Source organism: Sodiomyces alcalophilus, assembly GCF_042370955.1.
Source record: "Sodiomyces alcalophilus JCM 7366 unplaced genomic scaffold ACRALscaffold_2, whole genome shotgun sequence".
Taxonomy (NCBI): Eukaryota; Fungi; Ascomycota; class Sordariomycetes; order Glomerellales; family Plectosphaerellaceae; genus Sodiomyces; species Sodiomyces alcalophilus.
In genome coordinates, this window is record NW_027263533.1 from 7,301,055 (window position 1) to 7,327,083 (window position 26,029).

At 44.2% G+C, this 26,029-nt stretch overlaps 2 protein-coding genes across 2 annotated transcripts; one reads left to right on the forward strand and one right to left on the reverse strand.

The window, feature by feature from the left end:
* Positions 1-8,844: 8,844 nt before the first annotated feature.
* ACRALDRAFT_2100297 (uncharacterized protein) lies at positions 8,845-12,824 on the reverse strand (the record flags this gene model as incomplete). Its single annotated transcript, XM_071023006.1, has 4 exons — positions 8,845-9,401; positions 9,522-12,007; positions 12,104-12,329; positions 12,407-12,824. 4 exons carry the CDS (start codon positions 12,822-12,824, stop codon positions 8,845-8,847), a joined length of 3,687 nt encoding a protein of 1,228 aa, XP_070878249.1.
* On the forward strand, positions 12,818-13,491 carry ACRALDRAFT_208331 (uncharacterized protein; the record flags this gene model as incomplete). Its single annotated transcript, XM_071022441.1, has 8 exons — positions 12,818-12,851; positions 12,919-12,949; positions 13,041-13,053; positions 13,125-13,140; positions 13,240-13,256; positions 13,318-13,331; positions 13,365-13,403; positions 13,443-13,491. 8 exons carry the CDS (start codon positions 12,818-12,820, stop codon positions 13,489-13,491), a joined length of 213 nt encoding a protein of 70 aa, XP_070878250.1.
* Positions 13,492-26,029: the final 12,538 nt, after the last annotated feature.

Consider the following 26,029-nt stretch of genomic DNA (forward strand, 5'->3'; position numbering starts at 1 on the left):
GAGAGCACTACGCCCTATAAGGCGGGCAGCCACTATAGTGGTTCCTTAGGATTAAGGTTATTCAGGACCATCCCTTAAGGAGGATATAGCTATTATAACGCGATTATATTATAAAGGTAGGATATCTGTTATTACCGGTATCTAACTATAAACTTATAAGCCCTATAAAGCCGGTAGAGCTGCTGCCGTACGCTAGGAAGTCCACCACTATTAAGAGCTATTAACGAAAGATAGGATTAGTTCTATACGCTATAGTGATCACACGCCCCGATATCGCCTTTATAGTATCACGACTCTGCAGATTTAATATAAATCCAAGCCGTTAGTATCACGAAGCAGCCGACTATTTAATTCGATATCTGCTAGCTATATAAACCTACGCCCTGGAACTAGGTGGTGGCGACTTTATCGAGGTGTTTACCGACGCGTCCTTTATAGATAACTTAATTAATCGTAAGAGTAGTTAGGTATTTATAATACGCCTGTTTAGAGGCATAATAGCCTAGCGAGCTAATAAGTAAGTAATAGTGACGACGTTAATAATAAAGGCAGAGCTGCTCTCGCTGGCATAAGGTGCGAAGGAAGGGATATTCACGAAGAGGCTATTAGAGGCGATGGGTATGATATTCGACGATCCACGATTAAAGATACGATACGATAACAGCTAAACGATACGCCTCCTAACGGCGGAGATCGCTTAATTAAATACGCGATTACGGCACGTCGATATATATAACTGTTGGCTATAAGAGGCGTAGTAGTATAGAAGGATTAAAGTTAGCTACGTTATAAGCGCCGATATAATCGCTGATGGATTAATAAAGGCCCTGTCGGGGGAAAAGTTTATTAGCTTTAGAAAATAGGTGGGAGTAATGGATATACAGGGACGCCTGTATATAAATAAGCTAGAGGAGATCTTACCGGAGTATCTAGAAGAGCTAGAAGAAAAATTCGATAGGAGCTACGTGGACGTTATAGAAGGGGATATATCGATGGAAGACGCCTATAAATAACGTTAACTAAGCAACTGTTATATAGTTATTTAGTTAGGGGGGTGTGTCGTATAGGCTGGCCTAAAGCAGGTTCGGAGCGGGTTATTCCGGGCCCGGAAGTGGGAGTGGATCTGCCGCAGGAATAAGGGCAGGAATTTAGCACTACGATCAGAGATTTCTATAGAGTTAATTAAATCAACAGATCGATCGCTTATTTTGAACGTAATTAAGTTATATACTGTTTGCGATAGTTAATCCACGGAATAGGAGGCGGCGCGTTCGTTGTCTTATTATAGGAATAATATAGCCGTGGGCATGGGCGTGGGCGGCGTGGATATAGACGTGGACATGGAAGAGGGAGAGGTATTACTACTACTTACTACTACTATTAGCTTTAATCGAACTAATAAGCTTATTAATTAATATAACGTAATTAATCCGAGCGATCAGATTAATTAACTTATTTAAGGACTTTAAAGACCGTAGCTACGAAGTACTATATTAGTATTCCGAAGGGTCTATCTATATTATATATATAAACTATAGTCGGAATAACTAAGTAGTATAGTCGGAATAACTAAGTAGTATAGTCGGAATAACGGGTCTTTATAAAAAGAGATACGGTACTTAAGCGGCAATTATAGCCCTATAAAAAGTTATATATAAGGTCTCTCTTATCACGGGTTAACCCCTCGAATACGTAGTTCCGGCATAAGACCGGAACCGCTAGTTAGCACGTAAGTCCGGCGCTTAGACCTCGTACTGCCCTTACCGCGGATTCGTATAAACCTAGTAAATCCTGCACTTCTCTATAGACCTGTTCCTTTCCTTTCCTTAATTCTAGCTAATATAATTATTCGGCCTTACTTAGTACGATTAACCTATAACCAGCCGCTTATATAGCTAGAATTTAGCGAACCCTACGCGCTGCGTTAGCATAGAGCCAGATACGAACACGCCGTTAGGCGGCGGCGGTCCTATAAACCCCGCCGATCTAGCTAAGTGGACGGATAGAAGGATCACCAAAGCTATTAATACGACGCTCGGTCCTTTATAGGAATAGATAGCTTAATAATAAGAGCTACTCTAACGACTTACGAATAGCCTCGCGAATATCCAGGCCCCGTAATAACCTACCCCTAACCTCGCGCCCCCCTCGGAGGGAGCCCCTATAAACACGCCTACCGAGTCGGTAATAGGTCCCCCGACCCCGGCGACCTTTACTCCCCCCTAGATTATAGTCCTATAGGAACTAAGTAAACCACGCCCACCGCGTACTAAGCCCCTACTATACCCTATAAAGTTTAGCGGAAAACGAATAAAGTACGCTACCTAGTCGTAGCAGATATACGATAAGCTCCTGCTAGATAAGCACTTATTTAATAACCGAGCCGAAATATAGTACTATATTAACTTATACTTAGAAAGGAGTGCCTAGTAAGTGGTATTAACCTTCTACGCCGCTAGGGGGCCGGGAGGTACCCGCGACCCAGAGTCGTTCCTTACCTCCCTAAACCGTATATATAAGGACTAAAATAAATAGCCTCGCGCGGCCCTCGCGCTATATTCCCTTAAATAACGCGAGGAGTAAACCTTTTTATAGTTCTTACCGAAATTTAAAAAACAGATCGCTTAAGTAGGGGGCAGCGAGTAGGCAGATTCGGCGAAAATCACCTTCCTAGAGGGAGCCCTAAGCCAGAAGCTATATAGCGCCCTAGTTACCGCGAAGTTACCCTATAATTATATAAGCTAGGTTATTAAGGTATAAAGTATCGCCTAAAAGCTAGAAGGACTACGCCTAATTAGTCGGAACACTTATATACCGAACCGAACCCGGAACCGAGAGACTAACGCTAACGGAGATATCGTGATAGGCGGGATTAATTAGGTCCGGCCCGATACGACTATAGACCGACCTCGCGATAACTAGGAGTGCTAGGGTTATAGGAAAAAAGGATATATTCGTATAAACTATAAGTCCCGGGATAAGGGTAAGGCTAAGGGCGCCCGCGTAGCAAAGGTATAGGCTAAGGATAGCGACGTCGCCGCGAGTTTAGACGGTTCGGATAATAAAGAGTTAGGAAAAGAATAGCTTTAACGCGAAAACGGGTATTAAAGCTAATAGCCGCTTTATAGCGGGAGTAGGAGGCGTTTAAACACCTAGCTAGCAGCGACTTAGCTCTAATATTAATATAAGTAAATAAAAGATATATATATACTCTTATAAATACGGGTTATAACTACTACGCTACTATAAACGAATACTTTACTTAAAGACTTTAGTTACCGTTAGTTAATAAAAGGAGACGATTACTAAAAGGATTCTCGGATACGTCTAAGCCGGCTACTAGCGCCGGGATCGCCGTGTTTAAGCTTAAGATTAGCGGCTATATATAACGAGTCTTCGCCTATATAGTAGAAGGACTAGATTAGGATATATTCCTAGGAAAACCGTGGCTAGAATATAATAACGTTATGTATTACGCGAAGAACCGTAGGTTATACCACGGAGTCGCCGATATTAACCTACGACTAGTAGGCGAGGAGGAACTAGCCGATATACGAGCTATCCACGAAGTAAGGCTAGTCTCGGGATCGGTGTTTACGGCTATAATACGATAGATAAGAAGAGGATTAAGGGGAAAAGAAAGAGACGAGTTTAATACCTTAATTTAGGCTATTAGTATATAGGATATCGATAAGGCCTTCTATAAAAAGGAATTAATAGACCCTCGGGACTATATCCCTATAAATATACTATAAGAGTTCGGCGACCTCTTCGCGCCTAATAAGGCTAACGATTTACCCCCTTACCGACTAGGCGTTAACCACGAAATCACCCTAAAACAAGGTCCTGATAGGCTTAAGCCGACCCTATTATAAGGGCCCCTTTACGGTATATCCAGGGAAGAGTTACTAGTACTCCGGAAGACGCTTAACGACCTAATAGATAAGGAATTTATATAAGCTAATAGCTTAGCGGCTACCGCGCCGGTCTTATTCGTAAAGAAGCTAGGGGGCGGTCTACGCTTTTACTATAACTATAGAGCCCTAAATACGATTACTTAGCGGGATCGCTACCCCCTCCCCCTAATCACTAAGACCCTATATAACCTGGCTAGTGCTAAGTGGTTTATAAAGCTTGATATAGTCGCCGCCTTCTATAAGATCTATATAGCTCCCGGATATAAGAGTAAAACGGCCTTTAAAACACGCTTCGGTCTCTTTAAGTGGCTAGTATATCCTTTTAGACTAAGCGGCGTACCCGCCACCTTTTAATACTATATTAACCAGACCTTATAGGAGTTCCTTAACGACTTTATCACGGCCTATATTAACGACGTCCTAATCTACTTAAGTGGATCTTATAAGGACTATAAGGCGAAGGTCCGGCTAGTACTATATAGGCTTATAAACGCCGGTCTAAATCTAGACCCGGCTAAGTGCGAGTTTAGCGTAATAACGGTAAAATACCTAGGCTTTATCGTTATAGTAGGTAAAGGAGTATCCTACGACCCTAAGAAACTAAAGGCTATCCGCGACTAGGAGGCCCCTACCTTTATAAAAGGAGTACAAAGCTTCTTAGGATTCACGAACTATTACTGGATATTTATCTACGACTTTATAGGTATCACGGCCCCCTTTATAGTATTAATAAAAAAGGACCGGCTCTTTAGGTAGGGGACCGAAGAAGACGCTGCCTTTAAGGAACTAAAACGACTCTTCTAGATAGAGCCCGTCCTATAGTTATAGAACCCGGACTATAAGACTATATTAGAAACCGACTACTTAGGCTATACGCCAGGCGGTATCCTATCCTAGGTGGATAAGCTAGGATATCGCTGCGTGGTCGTATATTACTCGCGTAAGCTTACCCCGGCGGAGTATAACTACCCTATCTATAATAAGAAGATACTAGTAATTATAAGCTGCGTACTCGCCTAGAAGGCAGAACTAACTAGCTATAAGTAATTCACGATACTATTAGACTATAAGGCCCTTAAGTACTTTATAACTAAACGGTTCTTTACCGAAAGGCAAAGCCGCTAGGCTAGCGAATTAGCCTAGTTTAACTTTATACTAGAGTACCGGCGAGGTACTAAGAACTTCGTAGTGGATACGCTTTCCTATCGCGAATAGGACGCCCCGAAGGATAGCTTAGACGACCAGGAATAGGGGCGGGTAATCTAATTAATACCCGATTCCGGGATCCTAAAAACGATTCCTAAGCCGATAATACGGAAGATATCTATTAAGCGTGTATTCGAAGTAAATAAAGACCTTTAATGACTTTAGGATAAGACTATAGTAACCGACCCCTAGTACTAAGGAGTCCTCGCCGCGATCACTATAAGAGCTTATAGCTTTAACACCTCCCTTAGGCTACGATTATAGATCACGGAATATTCCCTTAACCCCGCGGGATATATAACCTTCCGGGATTATCTCTAGGTTCTAAGCTCCGGGGAGGACTCGCCGTTAAGGGGACGCTTAGTATAAGCGATCCACGACTTTGCTATTAGCGGCTACCCGGGCAGGGAGAATATAATCGCTATAATAGCCTGATAGTTCTTTTAGCCCGGTATAAATAAGGATATACGGAAGTTTATCCGTAACTATAATCCGTATAACGGAGGTAATTAGTAGCGGAATATAAAACGCGGGCTACTAAAACTATTACCCGTGCTAAAGCGAATTCGTAGCCACCTTGTAATAGACTTTATAACGGACCTATTACCTATTAGTAAGGTTAGGGTAAGGTTCCTATAAGTGATTATAAATAGGCTAACGAAGTTAGTAACGTTAAAAGTAATAAAAACGATAAAAGCGGAGGCCTATATAGAACGCTTCCTAAACTACTATTTTAGGTTCTACGGTATACCCCTCTTAATTATTAGCGACCGAGGTTCGAACTAGACCGGGAGGTTTTAGCGACACTTCTATAAACTTATAAAGATTAAGTAGCGACTTAGTATAGTATACTACCCCTAGACCGACGGAGGGCCCGAGAGGTTAAACTAAGATATCTAGGCCTACCTTTATACCTTCGTATACTATTCCTAGGATAACTAGGGTCGCCTATTACCCGCCGTGTAGTTATCGCTTAATAGCAGGAAAAGCTTAACGACCCAGCTAAGTCCTTTCTTCTTAGAACACGGGTTTTATATCGACCCTATCTAAATCTATAACCCGATACCCGTATACCCGAAAAAAGCCGCCGCTCACGACCTATTAAGTCGCTTATAAGGTGCTATAGAGTTTATATAAGCAGCTATAGCCTCGAAGTAACTATAGGATAAGGAATCCGCGAATAAGCGGCGACTCCTAACGGAGCGCTTCGAAGTAGGAGACCTCGCGTAGCTCTCTATAGCTAACTACTCCACGCCTAGGCCCTTAAAGAAGCTAAGCTAGCTATACTAAAAGTATAAAGTAACGAAAGTGATTAACTCCTATATCGTTAAGCTAGATATACCCTCGGGGATATATCCCCGCTTCCACGTCGATATCCTAAAGCGAGCTAGCCGCGACCCCCTCCCTGGATAGGTTATAACTAACCCCTAACCCGAACCGATTAAGGACGCACTCTATAACGATAAAGAGTAGGAGGTAGAAAGTATCTTATATATATAGAATAAACGGCGAGGTCGCGGCGTACTACGCGAGGTGTTAATACGATAGGCGGGATACACGGAACCTACTTAGGAACCGTTAGATACCGTGTAGAATACTAAAGCGTTAGACGATTTCGAAGCGGAATATAGCCCCGCGGATAAGAATAATAGGCCTTTATAGGACTATATTATAAGGAATACGCGAAGATAAAAAGACCCTAATACAAGGAGGGCATAACCTATAGTCGTAAGTTAATTAAAGGGGGGGAATTTACTAGCCCCCCTATTAGTTTTTAAGGAGATAGATAGTGCCTCCGTAGAGGACTTTAATTAGCGACGTTATCGCCTAGGCCCTTCTAGCTACTATTATTGCTATTACCGGTAGCAGGACCGCCACCTCCCTAAAGGGCGGCGAGGATACCCTCTAGGAGGCGCGTTATCGCTACGCCCTATAAACGAACCTCGTGGCGGAGTGCCGCTACCTTATAGCGGAGACCCTTATTAATATTAACGGAGGCGGGGGCGGAGTTAGCGGGGGCGATAGCGGGAGCTGCCTCGGATAGGGAGGCGTAGTAGTTATTATAAGCTAACTTATAGGCCTTATAGAGCTAGGCCAGGGTTAGTAGCGACTTAGAAAAAAATAAGGGGGATACTTATATCGTTATTATCTGGGTTATCGCGTATAACGCGACCCGTATCGGCTAGGGGCTTAATAAATAGGACGGCGGTAACGGGGAGCTAGGGAGGTTAGTCGTAACGACCTTACTTATAAATCGCAGGAAACTTACGGGGCGGCACGGGTAGGATCCTATAGCGTATTTATAGTATTTAGGGTTATTACGGGCCGCGCTAGGCCCGGATTAATTATAGTATATCTAATTAAATTTCTATTTAACGCTAGCTATACGATCGGTATAAGGGCGATAGAAGGCATCGCGAGGTTAGCCGGGGGGGTAGGCTAGGCCACGCTAACGCTTAGTTAGCGTCGCGGCCTACCGGAGAGTTAGTAAGATCCTTACGGCGAAGTATTAGGCCGTATCACGAACCTCCTCTTTAGCCGGACGCTTACCGGTATTCGCTATAGCGGCGAGGGCCTTATTAGCTATACTCTTAACCGATTAACCTCTTCCCTTATTATCGGAGGCGGGGGGGGGGGGGGGGGGGCGCGATATCGCTAGCGGCTAGTTATTCCTTAGCGGTGCCCTTATAGGCGTGGCGGGCGCTATATCGGGGAGCGGATATCTATACACGCCCTGTTAGCTACTAACCTGGCTCGATATAAAGGCTTATCGAGAAACTTATAATAGTTAAAGGAGGTAAACGAAAAGTTATAAATTACGAGATTAATAAAATAACTACGAGGTTAGAAAGACTATACCGCGAGTTAGCACGGAACGATACGGCTCTTAGCACGGAATCAGCGATAAAGCTTACTACTAAAACGATATTATAGGCTTATAAAAGGAAAAACTAACTATAAATAAAAACCCGGGCGAAACTACGCTTATACTATAATATTAAATAATAGAATACGATAAAAGCCTATAGAGCTGTTTATTATAGTAGTTTACGAATAAAGGAGAAGGAGTAACCGGGGGTTATTTAATATAACTAGTAAGCGTAAGGCGGAGCGCGGAGAACCGATAACTTATAGGCAAAGTCGCCGCGAACTAAGCGCGACGCTAACCGGCCTAATATAAAGGAGGATACACGCCTCCCTCGCGCGGCGTTTAGGTAAAAGGGGACCGGCGCTTAGTTATCGCGACCCGAAACAGGGGGGGAGGGGGGGGAGGGGGGTAATATCACGGGTTAACCCCTTAAATACGTAGTTCCAGTATAAGACCGGAACCGCTAATCAGCATATAAGTCCGGCGCTCGGACCTTATACTGCCCTTACCGCGGATTCGTATAAACCTAGTAAATCCTGCACTTCTCTATAGACCTTTTCCTTTCCTTTCCTTAATTCTAGCTAATACAATTATTCGGCCTTACTTAGTGCGATTAACCTATAACTAGCCGCTTATATCTCTATAGAAATATAAGGTCTCCTTAGAGAGTCCCTAGTATATCCTCTAGAAGTACCGCCGTATTCGGACTAGTATATAACGTGTCCTCGATTATAGCCTAACGGCCTTATCGGGGACCTTAGGCACCTAACACGTGGTATATAGAAGGGTTATTATGGGACTGTTCTCTTGTATTGCTCGGAGATATTCTTTGATCACGCTGTATCCGCACTGTTACGTGCTCCTCCTTAGATTTTGAAGACTATGTCCTAAATCGATGACGGACGCTTTTTTTCCATGGACCACGAAGCTTCCAGACCCACGACTTAAGCCATCGTCTCGAACTATATTATCTTCGGATATATCGGTGGGTACCGAATCTTTACCTTTCCGGCTCCTGTGATGTGATAAGTGTCCTGAGCCCTCCCTGAGAGTCCGCTGCAGAGTCCGCCGAACTTTAGTCCTATCTTCTTTCACGCCGGTGGACAGAGGGTCCCGATGATCTATATCTTCTGCTTCTCCTGCCATGGAATTAGCACGGCTTCTGCCTGAACCTAGGGAGTGGCCTGGATTCAGTGAATATGGTTCCGAAAATGAAGATTGTTCCAGAATGTCTTGTTCCCGAGCATCCGGACCGAAATGGCATGGCTCTGTGTTAGGGGGTTCCGCCTGTAACTGCGAGTCTTCCCGCGCCTGTGAGTGACCACGGCCCCCATTGCCAGTGCTTTGAATCTCTTGTACTGTGGATGACGGCGCAGTGCTGTAGCCAGACCTGGGGCGGGTATTTACCCCTAGTGACGGAGATGGGAGCGACGATTCCCAGGGGGCCGGCTGCTCGAGTGCGCTCGGGGTAGCGCTCGTCGCCGAATCATGGGAGATCCGCCAAGGTGGAAAATCGTTCTGTGCATGACCGTCCGCCGCACTTGGCTGTGCTGGGACACCCACTGAGACGGCGCATTCTCTTCTTCCGACGCAATCGGCCCGTGTGGAAATGCCACCTGTGTAAGGTCTTCCCATACTCACAGGGGAATTAATGCTTTCGGAGTTGTCATGGTCCTTGTTCAGTGACTTTGTCCGTGATGAATCTTCGACTGTGACGCCCTCTTCTCCAAGATCACGAATCAGTACATCGCGGTGACATTTGATGCGCCATATTTCCATCCGTATCCACTTAATCTTAACATCCATCCGGGCAGCCTCCCGTAAGAGATCTTCCCGCGATCTGGCTTTGATTGGCGACAGGATCTGCAAGTGTCGGGCGTTCCGAAGGTCTTCCTCGAGCTCTCTTTCCTTAACTGCGATATCATGGGCAGCCTGCACCACTGCCCCTGACATAGCCTGTCGGCGTTGGGCCAGTATAGATTTTGCTTCATGCTGGTTGATTCTGCCTCGAGCTATACTTACTTCTCCAGTGGGAGTCTGGATAACTTGGGTGGTGTTTGAACTGTCGAGCCGTCGGATACCACGACGGCTCTGGCCCTCGTAGTGACTTCCCACAACCCCTCGCATGCGGATGCCCGAGGTCATGAAAGCCGCGGCATAATTAAGTTTTGCTAGCCAGTCATTCATCTCTTCCTCGCTGTCGGCGAGTAGTATTTCCTCTACAAAAGCAGCCGGCCTCGCATATTTGAAGGCATGCTTGTGCTTTTTGTATGACAGATCAACAAGGGCAACAGCGTCTTTGGTTGGCATGAAGGTGTCGGGTTTGAACTCGGGAAGTTGCGGTTTGAAGATGATGGGCTCTCCGTAAAAACCTTGTTTGATGTGCGACTCATGCTGGTGCATAAGGTTCTTCACCCACGCGGTGTTTCGAAAGAGATAGAGTTGAGCCCCAGTAAGAATGGCACCCCATTCCTGCCATCTGGGTCGCGTCTTCTTCTTCTTCGCCTCTTTTCGCCACAGGATACCAACTTTGGTGATCTTGATGTCTACGACACCTTGCGACGCGGTCTCTGCATTGGAAGCGCTATTGCCGTCGCGAAATGCATCTGGACGCGACCGCTCCGAAACGATTTGCAAGACTCCTGTCCTGAAGAAAGTGTGCTGCAGTTCTCTGACGTTCAGATCCTTGGAGGTCCCAAGGTAGTTATAACGATCGTCCAGCTCCATGACGTCCTTGAGACTGGGTCGCAGTGTGTCCAGCTTGCCATCTAGAATGAGCGTATAAGGATCTAATGGCTCTTTGGACGGCTTTCTCGGCATCATGTCCGACGCCCCACCAGGAAATCTCGTTTTCCGTGCGGTCCGCTGGCGCTCGCCGCCCCAATCCACATCCTCCTCGACGTGGATGAATGGTGTATATGTGATATTGTCGTAGAAACACTTTAAAATAGGCTCATAAACTCCCTCTCCCCGTGTGTTCTTGACGTAATCTGCTTGCTGCATCTTGTGTTTGTTGTTCTTGTTGAAAACGTCGGTGTGAAGGATAAGTAGTGAGAAGGCGACAAAGTAGGCCTGGTCTGGGCTGGAGTAAATACCCGGGTTACATTCATGATATCGATTGGCGAAAGCCTGCAAGCACCGATCGATCTGCTGAGTCTCTTTGGGAAGTTCGGCCTCCATGAGAAGCTTGCGTATAGCCATGTCCATCGGGTCGCCAAAGAAGCTGAATCGGCGCATGTAACTGCGAAGTACAAGAGAGAAGAAGGGATCTGGGGCACGCGAAAGAGCGCTGGCAATAACACCGCGAGGTAACGACTGTTCAATGCGGGCTAAATATTTGACCGCCGATTCATCGTCGCGTCGATCAGGGAGTGGGACGGGCTCCCTAGCCATCTGCATGGAACTGTTCTTGGAAGTGCTAGAACTATGAGTGCCAGGACTTAGAGTCACATGCCGCAATGCCTGGCCCGGTTCTGGGTTCTGTCGCAATCGGTTGAAACCAAGCACGTCGCCTAGGTTCTTACGGCCGGTAGACGAGGATGTCCTTGTCGTCTCGGGAGCCAGGTAGTCCTCCATCGAAGTTATCCCCAGCGAACTAATGGTTGAAGATCTTGCACGCAGCTGTAGCCGTGATATTGTAGGTGGGGACTGTGGTAAATTCGTATGTTCTGGGCTGGTCGCCACAGTAGCCGTCGTGGTGGCCACCTTGGGAGGCTGGTCCGCAATTGTGCCAGGCATAACAGTTACGACTCCACCACCCTGGCTGGACGAGGGCCTTGACGTATTTTGGGCCCGGCGTTGGGTTTCGCGAGATCCCCACATCTGTATTCCGCCAATGCTCGTTTGGGAAGTGGCCATAGACTCCAAGGAATCAGGCAATGTTGCTTGTTGTGGGAGATGAGATAGTTCAAATAATGACACAGGCACTTTGTTTTTCCTTCTCGAAAACCAAGGGAAACTAGGTGCAGGTCGAACTCGTAACTTTGTCTGTGTCGTTGAGCGGCTATGACTCGAGCTGGCATCAGATCGAGATGATTCGGAAACTCGCCAGGCATTCGTCGACACAGTTGAAGGCGCATAACCTCTGCTCGTATCTGGTACGTTGGCGGACGGCCCTGGCATAGATGAGTTGAATGGGACTGGCGTCGGCCGAGTCCCAGAAGCTGACCGATCTAGTCCGCCAGGTGCATCTTTGCAAACGGCGTCTCTTGAGGGATCATGTCGGCTAAATCTGGAGGCTTCACTCGACTTACGAAAACGCTCGGAAAGTCGTAGGTGGGACTTCTTGTTCCGAGGAAAGGGGTAATCGGTTGGCGCGGTAGTTATGATCTCGGGAGCTGCAACCGTTAGCGTGGTGAGAGTTGAGCCGCACTGCAACTTCCTTCACTATACGAATAGACTAGACTAGACATACGTCTGGGTATCGGCGGGATGCTGCACGCCTGTTGTCTCGCTCGCAGGGAAAGCTGAGTGTCCGACGCATTGCGAAACTTCAAGATAGAAAAACGCCGATGCTTGGAACTCTCGGCTTGGACAGGGGGAGTTTCAGGCCGGGAACGAGACTCCCCCGTCGTACTCGTGTGTTCACTTCCTTCGCACCGGGCACTGGGGGGGTTGGGAGAAGCTGAAACTGAGGGTGATTTTGCGATGACGGGGTCCCGTGCAGCCCCAGCAGCCCTAGCAGCAGAGTCGCCGGCTGAATCGAGGCTGGAGTCCGAGGGATGGTTGGGCGGCGAACAGCCTGTGTGGGGGAGAGTTTTGCCAGCAATGGCGGGTGGGTGGCTCATGTCAGAATCGGCGACTACGTTGCCGCGACGGCGTAGGAATGGCATGGCCGCAAGGAAGCATTGTTGTTGCAAGTGAGGCTAACTCTGTAGGAGGATATAACGGTGCCACCCGCGACTAGTGTTACACAAACAACATGAGTACGTACCGGTATCCCGGAGAACCCTGCCTGGTATCAAGCATAGGCCTTACCCTTTTAGGAGTACCGGTATTTATACGCCCCCGGTTCACTATTTATTATCCACTCAATCCATTTTTGGAAGGTTACGCGACCGCGTGTATAAGTAGAGTACCGGTATTTGTACGCCCCCTGTTCGGTATTTGCTGTCCACTCAACCCCAAATAAGAAGGTGACGCGAGCGCGTGCATAAGCAAGATCTTGGCTGTAAATATTACGTACCTGTACACGTTAGAGTAGGTAATCAGGATTACGTGATGTATATGATAAGGTCACGTGACCAGGGCATCAGGATTATATAGTGTGTGTGACAAGGTCACGTGACTAGGGTATCAGGATTACGTGTATGACAAGGTACCTAGCATAAGGACATTATGTGTTCTTAATACCTTAGGGTCAATGAATACAGAGGCAGAAACAGTAGTGATTTGGTGGCTCAAGATATCTGGTTTTGATTACAGAGATTAAGGCTTGTCGTGAGGTACAGGTACGCAGCATATGCGGCCAAGATCTTGCTTATGCACGCGGTCGCGTAACCTTCCAAAAATGGATTGAGTGGACAATAAATAGTGAACCGGGGGCGTATAAATACCGGTACTTATATAAGTAAGATCTTAGCCGTATATACTATGTACCTATACCTCACGATAAGCCTTAATCTCTATAATTATTATTATTATTATTCTCTTACTCCGCTATCCTAGCTAACTAGTCTAGGAGCCTAACTTAGGCTATACGGTCCTTCTTAGTTAGTTATAAGGGGGAAAAACCTATAGGGTAGAAAAACCCCTATACTCTCCTTATTAGGATTAGTGCCGTGTCGGGACCTCGGGGGCCCTAGTAGTGACTTAATACGTATCTAGATCACACTTCTAGTCTAGTGGCTAACGGGAAAGTAGTAGGCTAGGGATTTTAGGTTAGCCTAGGGTGCGGTATATTATATAGGGAGCCGAAAGAGGACCGTAGCGGTCCTGTTTTCCGGGAATTCTCCTTATATCGGGGTGGCCGGCTTTATTTATACTTTCCTTTTAGGCGGGGGGTTTAGTAGGAGCTCCTGCCTTTATTATATATACCTGCCGAATTCGGTAGCCTTCTATAACTATAGTTAGGTTAATTAAAAAATTTTAGGGGCCTCCGCCCTTCTTTTTATTTTCCCTCCTTTAACCCTCTCGCGATATTATAGGTTTGCCTATAAGCCACCCGCCCCTTTATTCTTATCTTTATACCCGGCTTTATACTATAGTTACTAATAATACGTATTTAGTGACTTATAAAGAGATAGGGTTATTTTAATACTATTTATTTATAAGTGGTAGCGTGGGCGGGAGGTTAGTGGTTTTAGGGCGGGCTAATAAAATAGGTTATAGTTAAATATATAATAATAATAGTTAGACCGATTAATAAATAATAAGCCGGGACCGTTATTATAAGTAAAGGGGTGCTATAGGGGGTATATATCGGTTCCGGGTCCGGTGCTAATAGCTTTTAAGATACCTCCTAAGAAAAAATAGCCTAAAAAGAAGGGTAATACTTATTACTACGAGGCCGGCGCTTTACGGGTTTTATTATAGGTGTTCCTAGGGGTGCCTTTAGGGTGCCGGCGTGATACTAATAGGTTATTATTTCTAACTATAAATAGATATTTTAGGTATATTAAGCGACTAGGAGGGGATAAACCGGAGGATATAAAAGTATACGCTAATACTACTAGGAAGGGAGCTATATATTATTAGTATACTAATAGTTATCGAACTTATAAGGATATAAGTCGGTCTTATAGCGGTGACTCGGTAGTATTTAGGCGGTAATAATAGGGTTTTAATATTTAGTATAGGTTCCGGTTATAGCTTTAAAACACTAATAACGAGTCCTTAAACGCTATTAGGAACTTATAGTAGTTATCGCTAAGGGTAGAGACGGATCGGTTATAAGTCGTGTCCTTAGGGGTGCCAAAGCTATACCGCGCTAACTTTAGGTAGGCTCGTGGTCGGTTTATAGCGGCGGTGGCTTCCTTTAAGCGCGCCGCTAAGCGTGCTCGCCCCGCTAGCCGCCGCCGCGGCGGAGATATAACCTTAGCTAGTCTAGAATATCGTCTAAATAGGTTAAAGGGAATAATCGCTATCCTATTAAAGGTGGCTATAAGTCCCCTAGTAGTCTCTTAGTAGTCTTTTTACGGTATAATAATACTAATATAAAGGGATAGGGACGCGAGTATAACGCCGATAGCGATAATACTTCTAATAGCGAGTATAAGGAAAAGGACGATACTAAGGCTAATTAAAGGGTAGATACCGCTATAATACGCCCCTTTGGTGCCGCTAGGGCCCTGGCTTATAGGGCCCTAAAAAGAATATAAAAGTCTCGGATAGGTGCTATCTTTATTCCGTGTACTCTATACCAGGGTAGTCCCGCTACGGGACCTTTAATATATAGTTCTTTATAATCTTTAGGGTAAAACGGAAGTTATTTAGGCGGCTAAGATATAGAAACCACTTCGCGATTACTTTAGCCTCTTTAGGGTAGTTTAGTGCGTTAAAGAGGTCTCCTTTAGTTAAGATCGGTCTCCTTATAGTACCCTAGAGGTCCCGCCGTGACTTTAGAGTGGTATTCTGGTATTATAGGATAATATATTCGGCTATCTTAGCCCCTTTATCCCTATAGGGGCACCGGGTAGTAGTAAAGCCGGGAAGTCTCGCCTTAAAGAGGAAGGCCCTAAGGCTTAGTTTCTTAGAGCGGATCTAGGTAAGGGCGGAGCTTTATAGCTTTAAGAGGCCTTTATATCTTTAGAGTTCTCTTTTTCGGGGGTCTTAGTCCGGTACCGTTATAGCGTAGGTCGGGTTCCGTATAGGCCCCGTGTCTCTTTACCTTTTCTTTTATTCTTCCCGGAGGGCGGTATCCGGGTTATTACTATTTATTTATTCTTAGGCGGTAAAGGATTAGGCGCGCTAGGCGAGTATTTACTAGGCGATATAATAGCGCCGTGGTGCTATTAACGCTTTTATAGCGGCCTAGGTGCTAGCTAGGATAAGCCCTTCCGTTCCGGTATTTTAATAGTTAAGAGCTCTCTTAGCTATAAGGCGGGTAAGGTATAAATTAAGGGGGGGGGATATACGTCTTTTTTTCTAGGATCCGGATTAGCGTGGCCTTATAGGCTTTTATAATAACCCTAAGGCATTTATTTTAGGCCGAGCTAAGGGCCGCCGCGAGGCCGTGGTAGGGCCTATTAGTGATTCTATAGAAGATAGGGGTATAGTAGGAGATAGCGGGACGGATTATAGCGATATAAAGACGCCGGGTATTAGCGAAGCTATAGCCCTAGGCTACCGCGGCGAGTCGGGTTAAGGCGTAGTTCTGGATTACTAACTTATTTTAGATCTTTTTCTTATATTATAAGAAATTTAGCTTCCGGTCTAGCTATACTTTAAGGAACCTAGCCTTTATTAATAGTAGCACCGGTATAATGCTAAGGTAAAGAGGCGCTAGGGGCGGGGAGTAGGATTTCGTAAAGGGTATAAACACGTATTTTAAGGGCTTAAATTAAAGGCTACTCGCCTAGGATTAGGCCTTATATATTCTTTAGGTAGAGGTAAGTCGGTGCCGTGTCTAGGCCTTAGTACGGCTAAAAGCGATTATATTCGTGTTATCGGCGAAGCTAATAATAGTGGTTCTCGCGGCGTATTCGAGTTTTTTATATAGGGTAGAGATATATAGAATAAAAAGGATTAGTGAGATTAAGGATCCTTATAGCATGCTAGTATAAAGGGGCCGTGGGGCTACCGCCTAGCTATTAAAGAGGAGGTAAACTATTTAGTCTTAAAAGAAGCTATTAGTTAGCCGGATAGCCTAGTCTAGAAACCCTTTACGCTTAAGGGACTTAAGGAGTCTAGTATAGGGGATAGTATTAAAGGCCCCGTGTATATCTAGCTAGAGTATCGCGGGGGCGCCGCTTAGGGCCTATACGGCCTTAACGGCCTTTATCGCACGCTATACGGCTATCTTTATATTATATCCGGGCCTATTTCCTATTTAACCGCTAGGGAGTAGCCGATATTCCTCCGTTATAGCCGCGAAGCGGTCCGCTATAATACCTTTTAGTAGCTTTTTAATCGTATTAAGGAGGGAGATCGGTCTTTAGCCTTTAGTTATCTTATAGTTACTTTATAGGCGGCTTTTCTTTTAGATAATTATAATAGTACCGGTATAGTAGCGGCGCGGGAAGTAGCTTAGGGCTAGGCAGGCTAAGAGGATCGTAGCTAGGATCTAGTATAGGGTCGGGCTATAGGCCTTTAGGAGGCTTATTAGAAAGCCGTCCGGTCCGGGAATAGCTTATAGCTTAGTCCGGCGGAGGCGGCTCTAGATATCCGTTATAGTAACGCTCCGGTCTATATCCTACCTAAAGGGGTACTTTTATCCTAGGGGCCTAGGGTCTAAATCTCCGGGGGGGGGGAAGAACTTAGCGTATAGGATATCTGCTTTCTTATTATAGGAGGTTATTAGGTCGCCTTAGCCGTGGCGTATTAGTGGAATAGTAGGGGGCCCGGGTAGCTAGTATCCCTTAGTTCTGGCCTATCTTTAAAGCCTTTAAAGGAGCCTATTATTCGCTTAGGTCGAGTAAAGGAGGTATCGCTAGTACTATCTCTTCGTTACCGTAACGGCTTTATTATAGCGGAGCTTAGCTTACCTATACTCTTCCTATCTATTACGTGATTTCCTCGCTATATACCGCCTATATAGTCTACGCGTTTCTTAGGTTAAGGATATTAGCTTATCTATCTATTATAGGCAAGGTTAGTGGCTAGGGGGGCCGGTTTAGCGCCGCGGGGCTATCTTATCGGTGATAATAGTAAGGTCCTAGGTTAGCTAGTCGAGGGCCCTATTAATATCGGCAGGCGTTATTAGGGGGCCTAGTCGCGTAAGGACCCCGGGGGCTACCTAGTAGGTAAGGGAGGGTATAAATTCCTTTTAGACCTATCGTGGGTAGTCTAAGGGCTATAGCGGGGCCGTACCGGCAGGGCGGTCTATATTAAGGTGAATAATCGCGGTTTAGGAGAGGTGGTCTAATCTAATAACCTTATTATTTATACTATTATAGCCGTAGCGGAGCCCTTAGGACGCCTAGATAAGGTCGATAGTGCTTAGCCGCCGGCCTAGCCTATACTAGGTGGTTATCCCGGGGGGGGTAATAAGGTTAAGGTTCTAGCGGGCGGTTAGCTCTAGGAGGGTGCTAGACCTAGGATAGAATCTAGGGTAGCTAGCCTAAAGAGGATAGTAAAGGTTAAAGTCTCTAAGGAGGATATAGCGGCCCCGGGGAGGGGCCCCTATAAGGTCTATAGTTAAAGGGGTATACTAAGGGGTAAAGGCGGATTAGTAATTCTCGGAGTAGATTAACTAGATCGTAACGGCTTAGTCGCTTACGCCAAAGGTTACCGTATAGGAGTCCTAGTAGGCTCGCTATATCCACGTACTAGGGGGGTATCGTTTATAGATATAAAGCAGGGCTCTGCCACCTCCCTAGATTAGGTGGTAGGGAGCCCTGCTTAGGGCTTTTAGCCCCTTCGTGAAGGGGTTAAGCCCTGGCTCTTAGATAGCTATTATATCGTACTCGGTATAGGCCCGTAGCGGGAGCTCTGCTCGGGCCTATTTCGCCCCTATATTCTATATTAGGATATAGAGTTTTATTATTTAGAGGGGGGGGGGTTCGAGGTCGGCCCGGCAGGTACGGCCTCCTAGGTGTCTCGTGCTAGAGTCGGGTCGGTCCCGCGGGGGATAAGGAAAGGCTTTAGGGATCTAGAAGCCGGGGGGTGCTCGCGGGGTCTCTTTAATAGGCGGCCGGGGCCGTGGCGGATAGGGGCGGCCTATAATAGGGTAGGGGAGGGGGAGGGTAAGGGATAACGGGGGCGGGGTCGCTAGTACGCCGCTTTAGTCTGTCTTAAGATATTAAACTCTTTTACCCGGTATTTATATACTTCCTAGGCTCTTATAGCCTCCTGTTTTCTGACTTAGCAGATATTATTAAAGGCTTTGTGGTTCCTATTATAAGCGGTATACCTTCGGGTAGCTTTCGGGGCTAATACTAGGCAGTTCTTAAAACTACCCCGGTAAGTAGACTAGGGTTTAGCGTAGTAGCGGCACCGTTTCTCTGCCTCTAGGCACTAAGCGGCTCTATATCCGAACTATAGGCAGGTATAGCACTATAATAGGTTCATATCCGGGTCGTAGGGCTTATATAGGAAGCTGCCTCCTTTAAAAAGAAGACTATTCTATATAAGGCTTTCCGTGCCTTCCGGCGTAGTGGTCTTAATAAGTAGTATCGCTACCTCGCCGGTACCGTATCTAGGGAGCCGGGTTCTTGCTTAGTGTATTTTCGTGTTAGGATTAAAGGTGCGTAGGGATTATAGAAGCTTGTTTTCGGTTAGTAGGCTTAGGATTATATAGGGGATGGTTTTCGCTAGGACTAGGTAGGTTCGGGTAGCTATTTTAGCTCCGGCGCCGAAGGCCTGCTTGACTTAGTGGTTAGTAAAGGTAGACTACTAATACGCCCCTCCGGTAAAGGTTAGGTATATATCGCTACTAGGTAGTCTCCGAGCCGCTATAGCGTCGTTATAGCTAGCGGCCGTGTTTATAGCTTAGATAATCTCTTTTAGCGATTAGGCCTAGAGTGCCTAGTCTAGCTAGTCTCTATGTTTAATAATTAGTTCTTTATAGTATCGGGCTAGAATTATTTTAGGGGGGGCAGGGTCTCGCGGGGGTGCTATAGCGGGCGGTATTACGGCTATTATAGCCTAGGTCGGCTTTAGTCTTTTCCGGAGTTCCTCCCTAATTATACTCCGAATAGTGGCGTGAAGGTATATAATCGGGGCCGTTACGGTGCTTTAGCTATTAAGGTAGCGTAGCTTAATAAGCTCCTTTACTAGCTCTATAACCTAATTAATCGTGTTCTTATTAGCTAGTAGACTTTAGATTAACGTCTTAACTTATTAGATTTTCGTTCTAGGGGCCCGCGGAGCCCCCGTGTCGGTCTTAGTTCGGTTACCTACGGTATTACCCTGGTTTAGGCGGTAGGAGTCGAGTAGTGGTCGTTATCGATAGGGGCGGTTTAAAGAATTTCTGGGTAGTAGACCGGTTACCACCACCCCTTTTATCGTATCTGCCCCCGCGTCCGCACTACGGCTTCTACTCGGTGCTATCACGGCATAAAGGAGGGAGTTAGGTTTCTTCTCTAATTAGTTTCGTCGTTTTTACTTAAGTTGCGCGTCGGGTAGCCCGAATCCTATCTCCTAGAATAGATATATACGAAGTGTCTCTATAATTAAAACCAGATATCTTAAGCCACTAAATCACTACTATTTCTGCCTCTATATTTATTAACCCTAAGGTATTAAGAATATATAATATCCTTATGCTAGGTACCTTATTATATTACGTAATCCTAATACCCTAGTCACGTAACCTTATTATACACCACGTAATCCTAATTACCTATCTACTTTAACGTGTATAGGTATATAATATTTATAGCTAAGATCTTACTTATACACGCGCTCGCGTTACCTTCTTATTTAGGGTTAAGTGGATAGAAAATACCGAACAGGGGGCGTATAAATACCGGTACTCCCCTTTTAGGATAGGTTACTAAGGGATATTATTTATATACGAAATTAGACTCGGAGCGTAAGGTCCTAGTATATCGTAGAGTCGTTAGGGTCGAGTTATAATATAATAGGCATTCTAAAGTATCTCTTAGGTATCCTCCTTGCTAGATATAGCGGTAGGGTACCTAGTATATACCTCCCGGGACGTAGTAGTAGATATAAGCCTGCCCTGCCCCCGTCCTTTAAGCTACCACCGCCCTTAAACTAGTAAGCGCCGGGCAGTGACTATAGGCTTAGCAGTTTTACTTTGTAGAATATTAAAATAAAGGATAGCTATACTAGCTAACGGAAGGGCTTTAGGTATCTTTAATAATATATATATATATTTCTATTATTTTCGAATCCTCTTATTTACTTAGTATATAAGTATAATAAGATAATCGCAGATCTATCGGTATATAGTCGGACCGATAGCCGTGTATAGACCACCGATCTAAACCTATCTTTATAAGTAGCGGTAATATATATAGCCCTGGTCCGGTAACGCGTATACGCCTATCCTTTTTCGGAAAGGTTACTAAGGCGGTTAGTCTACTAAGACTTTTCCGAAAATTAGAGTCTATACCTAAAGTCCCGGTATATTATAGGATCGCGGATAACTATAGGATAAGATTTAATCTATTTAACTTACTTTATATACTACGCACCGTTATCCGGCACTATACTAGGACCTAAAACCATATAGCTCTAGATTAGTGCTAGCACTATACGGGCACTAAACCCGCATAGCGCTAGATTAGTACTAGCCGTATACTAGCACTAAACTAGTATAGCGCTAGACCGGTGCTAGCACCGTCCTAGCACTATACCTAGTATAGCGCCTAGCCCTAGATAGTTCGAGGTTCCCCCGTAGATATATATAGCCGGAACCTCGCCCTCCCCTTTAGAGAATATATCCAATTTATATATTATTAACTATACCCTAAGGTTACCTAACTTAAATCCTCTTATAGGTCCTATAGTACTGACTGGCTAGAGATTATACAGTTAGTGTATATTAAATAATAGTTACTCGGACTTAGACCCTTACGTATATATAATAGCACGGGCCGGCTACGGGGTCTATTACTTCCTAAGGAGCGCCTTTGATTGGCGGAGAGTCCTAACGGCCTTGTTCCTCTATTAGGAATAGGTGGGAATAGGATTTGTTATAGCGGAGGGCCTTATTATTAGATCTTATTAGCTGTCTATACCTAGTGTATTATCGTCGTACCTAGTAAAGATCACGGTACTTAGGTACGAATCCGGGTTTATCGGCGACCTAATATAGTTAATCACTGCCTTTATCGGTAATAGCTTTATTATTTACGAGGTCCTCGGAGCTATTAGACTCCTCCTTGAAATGGTATAGGTCCTAAAGAAAGGCGAAGCCGTCACTATACAGAACGGCTCAGGCAGTATAATCTCGGACAAGTCTTCGATAACAGGAGTGCTTAAGACCACGAAGTGTATATAACTAAAATAACACACATAATAAGGAGACCTTTAGAAAAGGTTCCTAGGAGTGCGCGCTACTCTTATCAGGGTAACGTAGCTTAAACGAAGTGAATATAATAAACGTGGCAATACTTAGGGTTAAAAGGATAATAATTATATAGGATAATAAGTATCCTCTATGTCTAGGTAGCGTTGCCACGTATATATAATGTATAAGATAAATAAATAAAAAACGATACGCGCGTCTTATAACGTTATATAATATCCCGATAATATAGCACTAGGTCTCCGATCTACCCCTTTATAATCGGCCCTAGTTATCTTACTTATATCCTCGTGGCTATAATAACTCTAAATATAATTAGGTTACCCTAATTAAGCTAAGTATAATCTAGTAAAACTATTCTAAAACTATCACGGATATAATTTATCGAAGTCAGGGATAGCGTGAATAGGAGGGAATAATATGTTTTAATGGTTATAAAGGGGATTAGATAGGGTATAGTGTTCGGAGATAGGTAGTCGAGTCGGCTCCGGGACTAATACTATCCGGGTCGGTTTAGTATAGTATAATAGGGAGGACTACCGGCGGACGGATTATAGCCATAGGAATAACTTCGAGAGGATTCTATAAGGTTCTTAGGGGAGAGGCCCTGGTTATCTATAAATAGGGTGGGTAAAGCTAAACTCCTGACTTAGAGGTTTAGCGAATAATTTAACTCTTAATCCGACCTATTAGTTTATACTACCTTATTAATTATCTTATAACGTCTCTTTACTCTTTATACGGAAACCCCTAATATATTATTCGCTTAACCGTTCTAACGGGTATAATAACCGTTAAGAGTTATAAATATAATTCACCTCTACTAGTTAGCTAATAAATAACTATACCTCCTTATACGCGCTTTAGTACTACTCCCCCTAAGGACGGAGATCACGAATCGGTTTATAAGTATACGCTATCTCCTGATCCTAGAAGCGACACCACCGCGCCTCTGCTTAGTAAATAGGAGACTATTATCCCGTAAGGCCCTTTAGAGCTATAGCCAGAACCGTCTCTGGCTTAACGTAAGCCTCCTATAGCCCCTTAGCGTGAAACACCCGCGGCTCCCCCGGTTAATATTATAGAGCCACCGTCTTACCCTTAGTCGGATATACGTTTTAATATTAAGGAACTAAAAAACTATCCTCCGGATTAACTACTTCCTAAGGAACTAGACTTCCTCCTAAACCACTATAAGGAACGTAAACAGTAAGAGCGTAAGTTAGAGCGTCTAGAAGCTATCCGCTATAACGAGGACCTAGATACTACCCTACCCTTTTACTCGGCGAACCACTATTATCCCCGAGGTGGTCGCGGCGATTTATTTAAGGTAAACCTTCCTACCCTAAAATAAGACGGTAAGTTATACGACTAGTTTAGAACTTTTATAGAAAAGATTAAGGAATGCTTTTACCTTAATCTAGCTAGCTTTATAATAAAGGCGAAAAAGGTTTACTTTACTACTAGTTACCTTAAACAGAATATAAAGTCTTATTAGCGATCTTATTTAAGGAGGACCTATAGTTCTTTAATAAAGGCGATATAGGCCGAGCTAAAGACTTTCCTAACTAAGTAATTAGTTAATAGTAAGACCCGCGAGTTATTAGTTACGGAATAGATCCTTTTAGAACGGACCTTTTAGTAACCCGGTTAGACCTACGATTAATTTCTTAATAAGTTAGATTCCCTATTTAATAAGGTATCTATCCCCCTTCCCGATAAATAGCGTATGTAGTTTATTATATCTAAATTAAATAGACCTCTACGCGATTAAATTATTACTAGGATCTTACCTAAAACCTTTTAGGAGCTACACGTCGCGGCTTATTAGGCTAAAGTTATATTATCTTATAAGGGTGAACTGTCTAATTAGGACCGCGGCTATTACCCGTATATACCCCGTGATTAAGGTTATAAAAGGAAGCGCGGAACTAGTAGTAAACCCTTATTATCCTAAGCTAGCGGTTCTTATAAAAACTCGCCTACGCCCCCTGCTATTATAACCGCGGCTATTACTACTACCCCTGCCTAACCGCGGGATAACCCTAGCGGAACCTCGGAATTCTTAGGCCCTTAAAAGTATTACGAATACGGAGATAAGGGCTATAGTCGACCTTTTTGCCTTTATCTACGGAATAGGCGGGCCGGCTAAAGTTCTACCTCGGCTACTAACCCTAATTAGGAGGCTATAGCCCTTAATCGACCCACTTTAGGTTAAGTGCAGGCCCTACCCTAAGCCTTATAGGGTTAGGCCTAGGATAACGCGCTATTAGAGTCGGACCCTCCTCTTAGTCTAGTAAGGGTAAAGCTTAATATACGACTAAACGGTGGATAGGATTATCGAATTATAATCCTAGATAGCGTTACCGACTTTAATATTATCGATAAACGCGTAGTGCCCCCTAGTAAAATAATTACCGGACCTCTTAAGGAAGTAAGGTGCTTAAATAAGGAATATATAACCTAGATACTCGGATCGATCTTATTTATAGTTCGGATTATAAATAGTTAGAATTATATACGGATATAGTGTATATAGTTATATATTTTAGACTTAGGTAAAGATAGGTTAGAGGTTATCCTCGGGATCCCCTAGTTAGCTAAGTATAACCTAATAGTTAATTAGGTAGAGAAGAGTTAGACGTTTTGGATTTAGAAGGAGGAGTTAAAGTTTATAGGTTTATAGAAGGAGTTAAACAGGGCTATAAATAGGGCGAAGGTAACCGTTAGACTTATTAGGTCTTAGGTAGCGCGGGTTAGCTATATTTAAGCTTATATCTTAGAGGATATAACCACGCCTACTCCCTTACCTAAACCACTACCCGAACCCCCGGAGGACCCCTTACCTGTGGGTTAAGAAGAGTTATTAGCCGCCGTGCCGGAGTAGTATTATAAGTTCTTAGATATATTCGATATAAAGGAGGCCGGTAAGCTGCCTAGTTACTATTAATAGGACCACGGGATCGAGTTAAAGGAAGGGAAGATACCCCCGTTTAGGCTGATTTATCCGTTAGCGGAGGACGAGTTAGTAGCGTTACGGGAGTACCTCTAGGGCGCCCTCGCTAAAGGTTAGATCCGTTATTCTATTAGCCCTATAGGTACTCCTATTCTTTTTATACCGAAGAAGGGTAGGAAGTTAAGACTATATATAGATTACCGGGGGTTAAATAAGGTTACTTATAAAGACTATACGCCGCTCCCGTTAATATATAAATTTATAGACCGGCTTTTATCGTTAAAGGTCTTTACTAAGCTAGACTTTAAGGACGCTTATTATTAACTTTATATATAACCCGGTAATAAGTAAAAGATAGCTTTTAGGACTCGTTATAGTTATTTCGAGTACTTAGTTATACCTTTTAGACTTATTAATACCCTAGCTAGCTTTTAATAGTATATTAACTAGGTATTAAGTCGGTTAGTTAATATGATTTATATAGTTTATCTAGACGATAGCTTAATTTATAATAAGGAACTTAAGGTTTATGGAGTATACGTTAAGGAGGTTTTAGGGAGGTTAAGGGAGTAGTCGTTATACGCGAATCTGGAGAAGTATATGTTTAAGACTTAAAAGGTGGAGTTCCTAGGGTTTATTATTAGAGTAGATAGGGTTCGTATAGATTAGTCTAGGGTTAAGGCTATCCGTGATTAATAAGAGCCGAACTTAGTAAAGACTATCTAAATCTTCCTAGGGTTTACTAGGTTTTACCGGTATTTTATTAAGAACTATTTAAAGATTACGGCGCCGCTCTTAGACTTAACGAAGAAGAGTGGAGTAAAGGGGGTGTTTATATTATGTATAAGGGAGAAGGAGGCTTTTAATAAGTTACGCTAAAGGTTTTAGGAGTCTCCGGTTCTATAGTATTTTAATCCTAAGTTACCTATTCGACTAAAGCCGGATATATCGGGGTTTACTTTAGGGGCGGTGATTAATTAGTG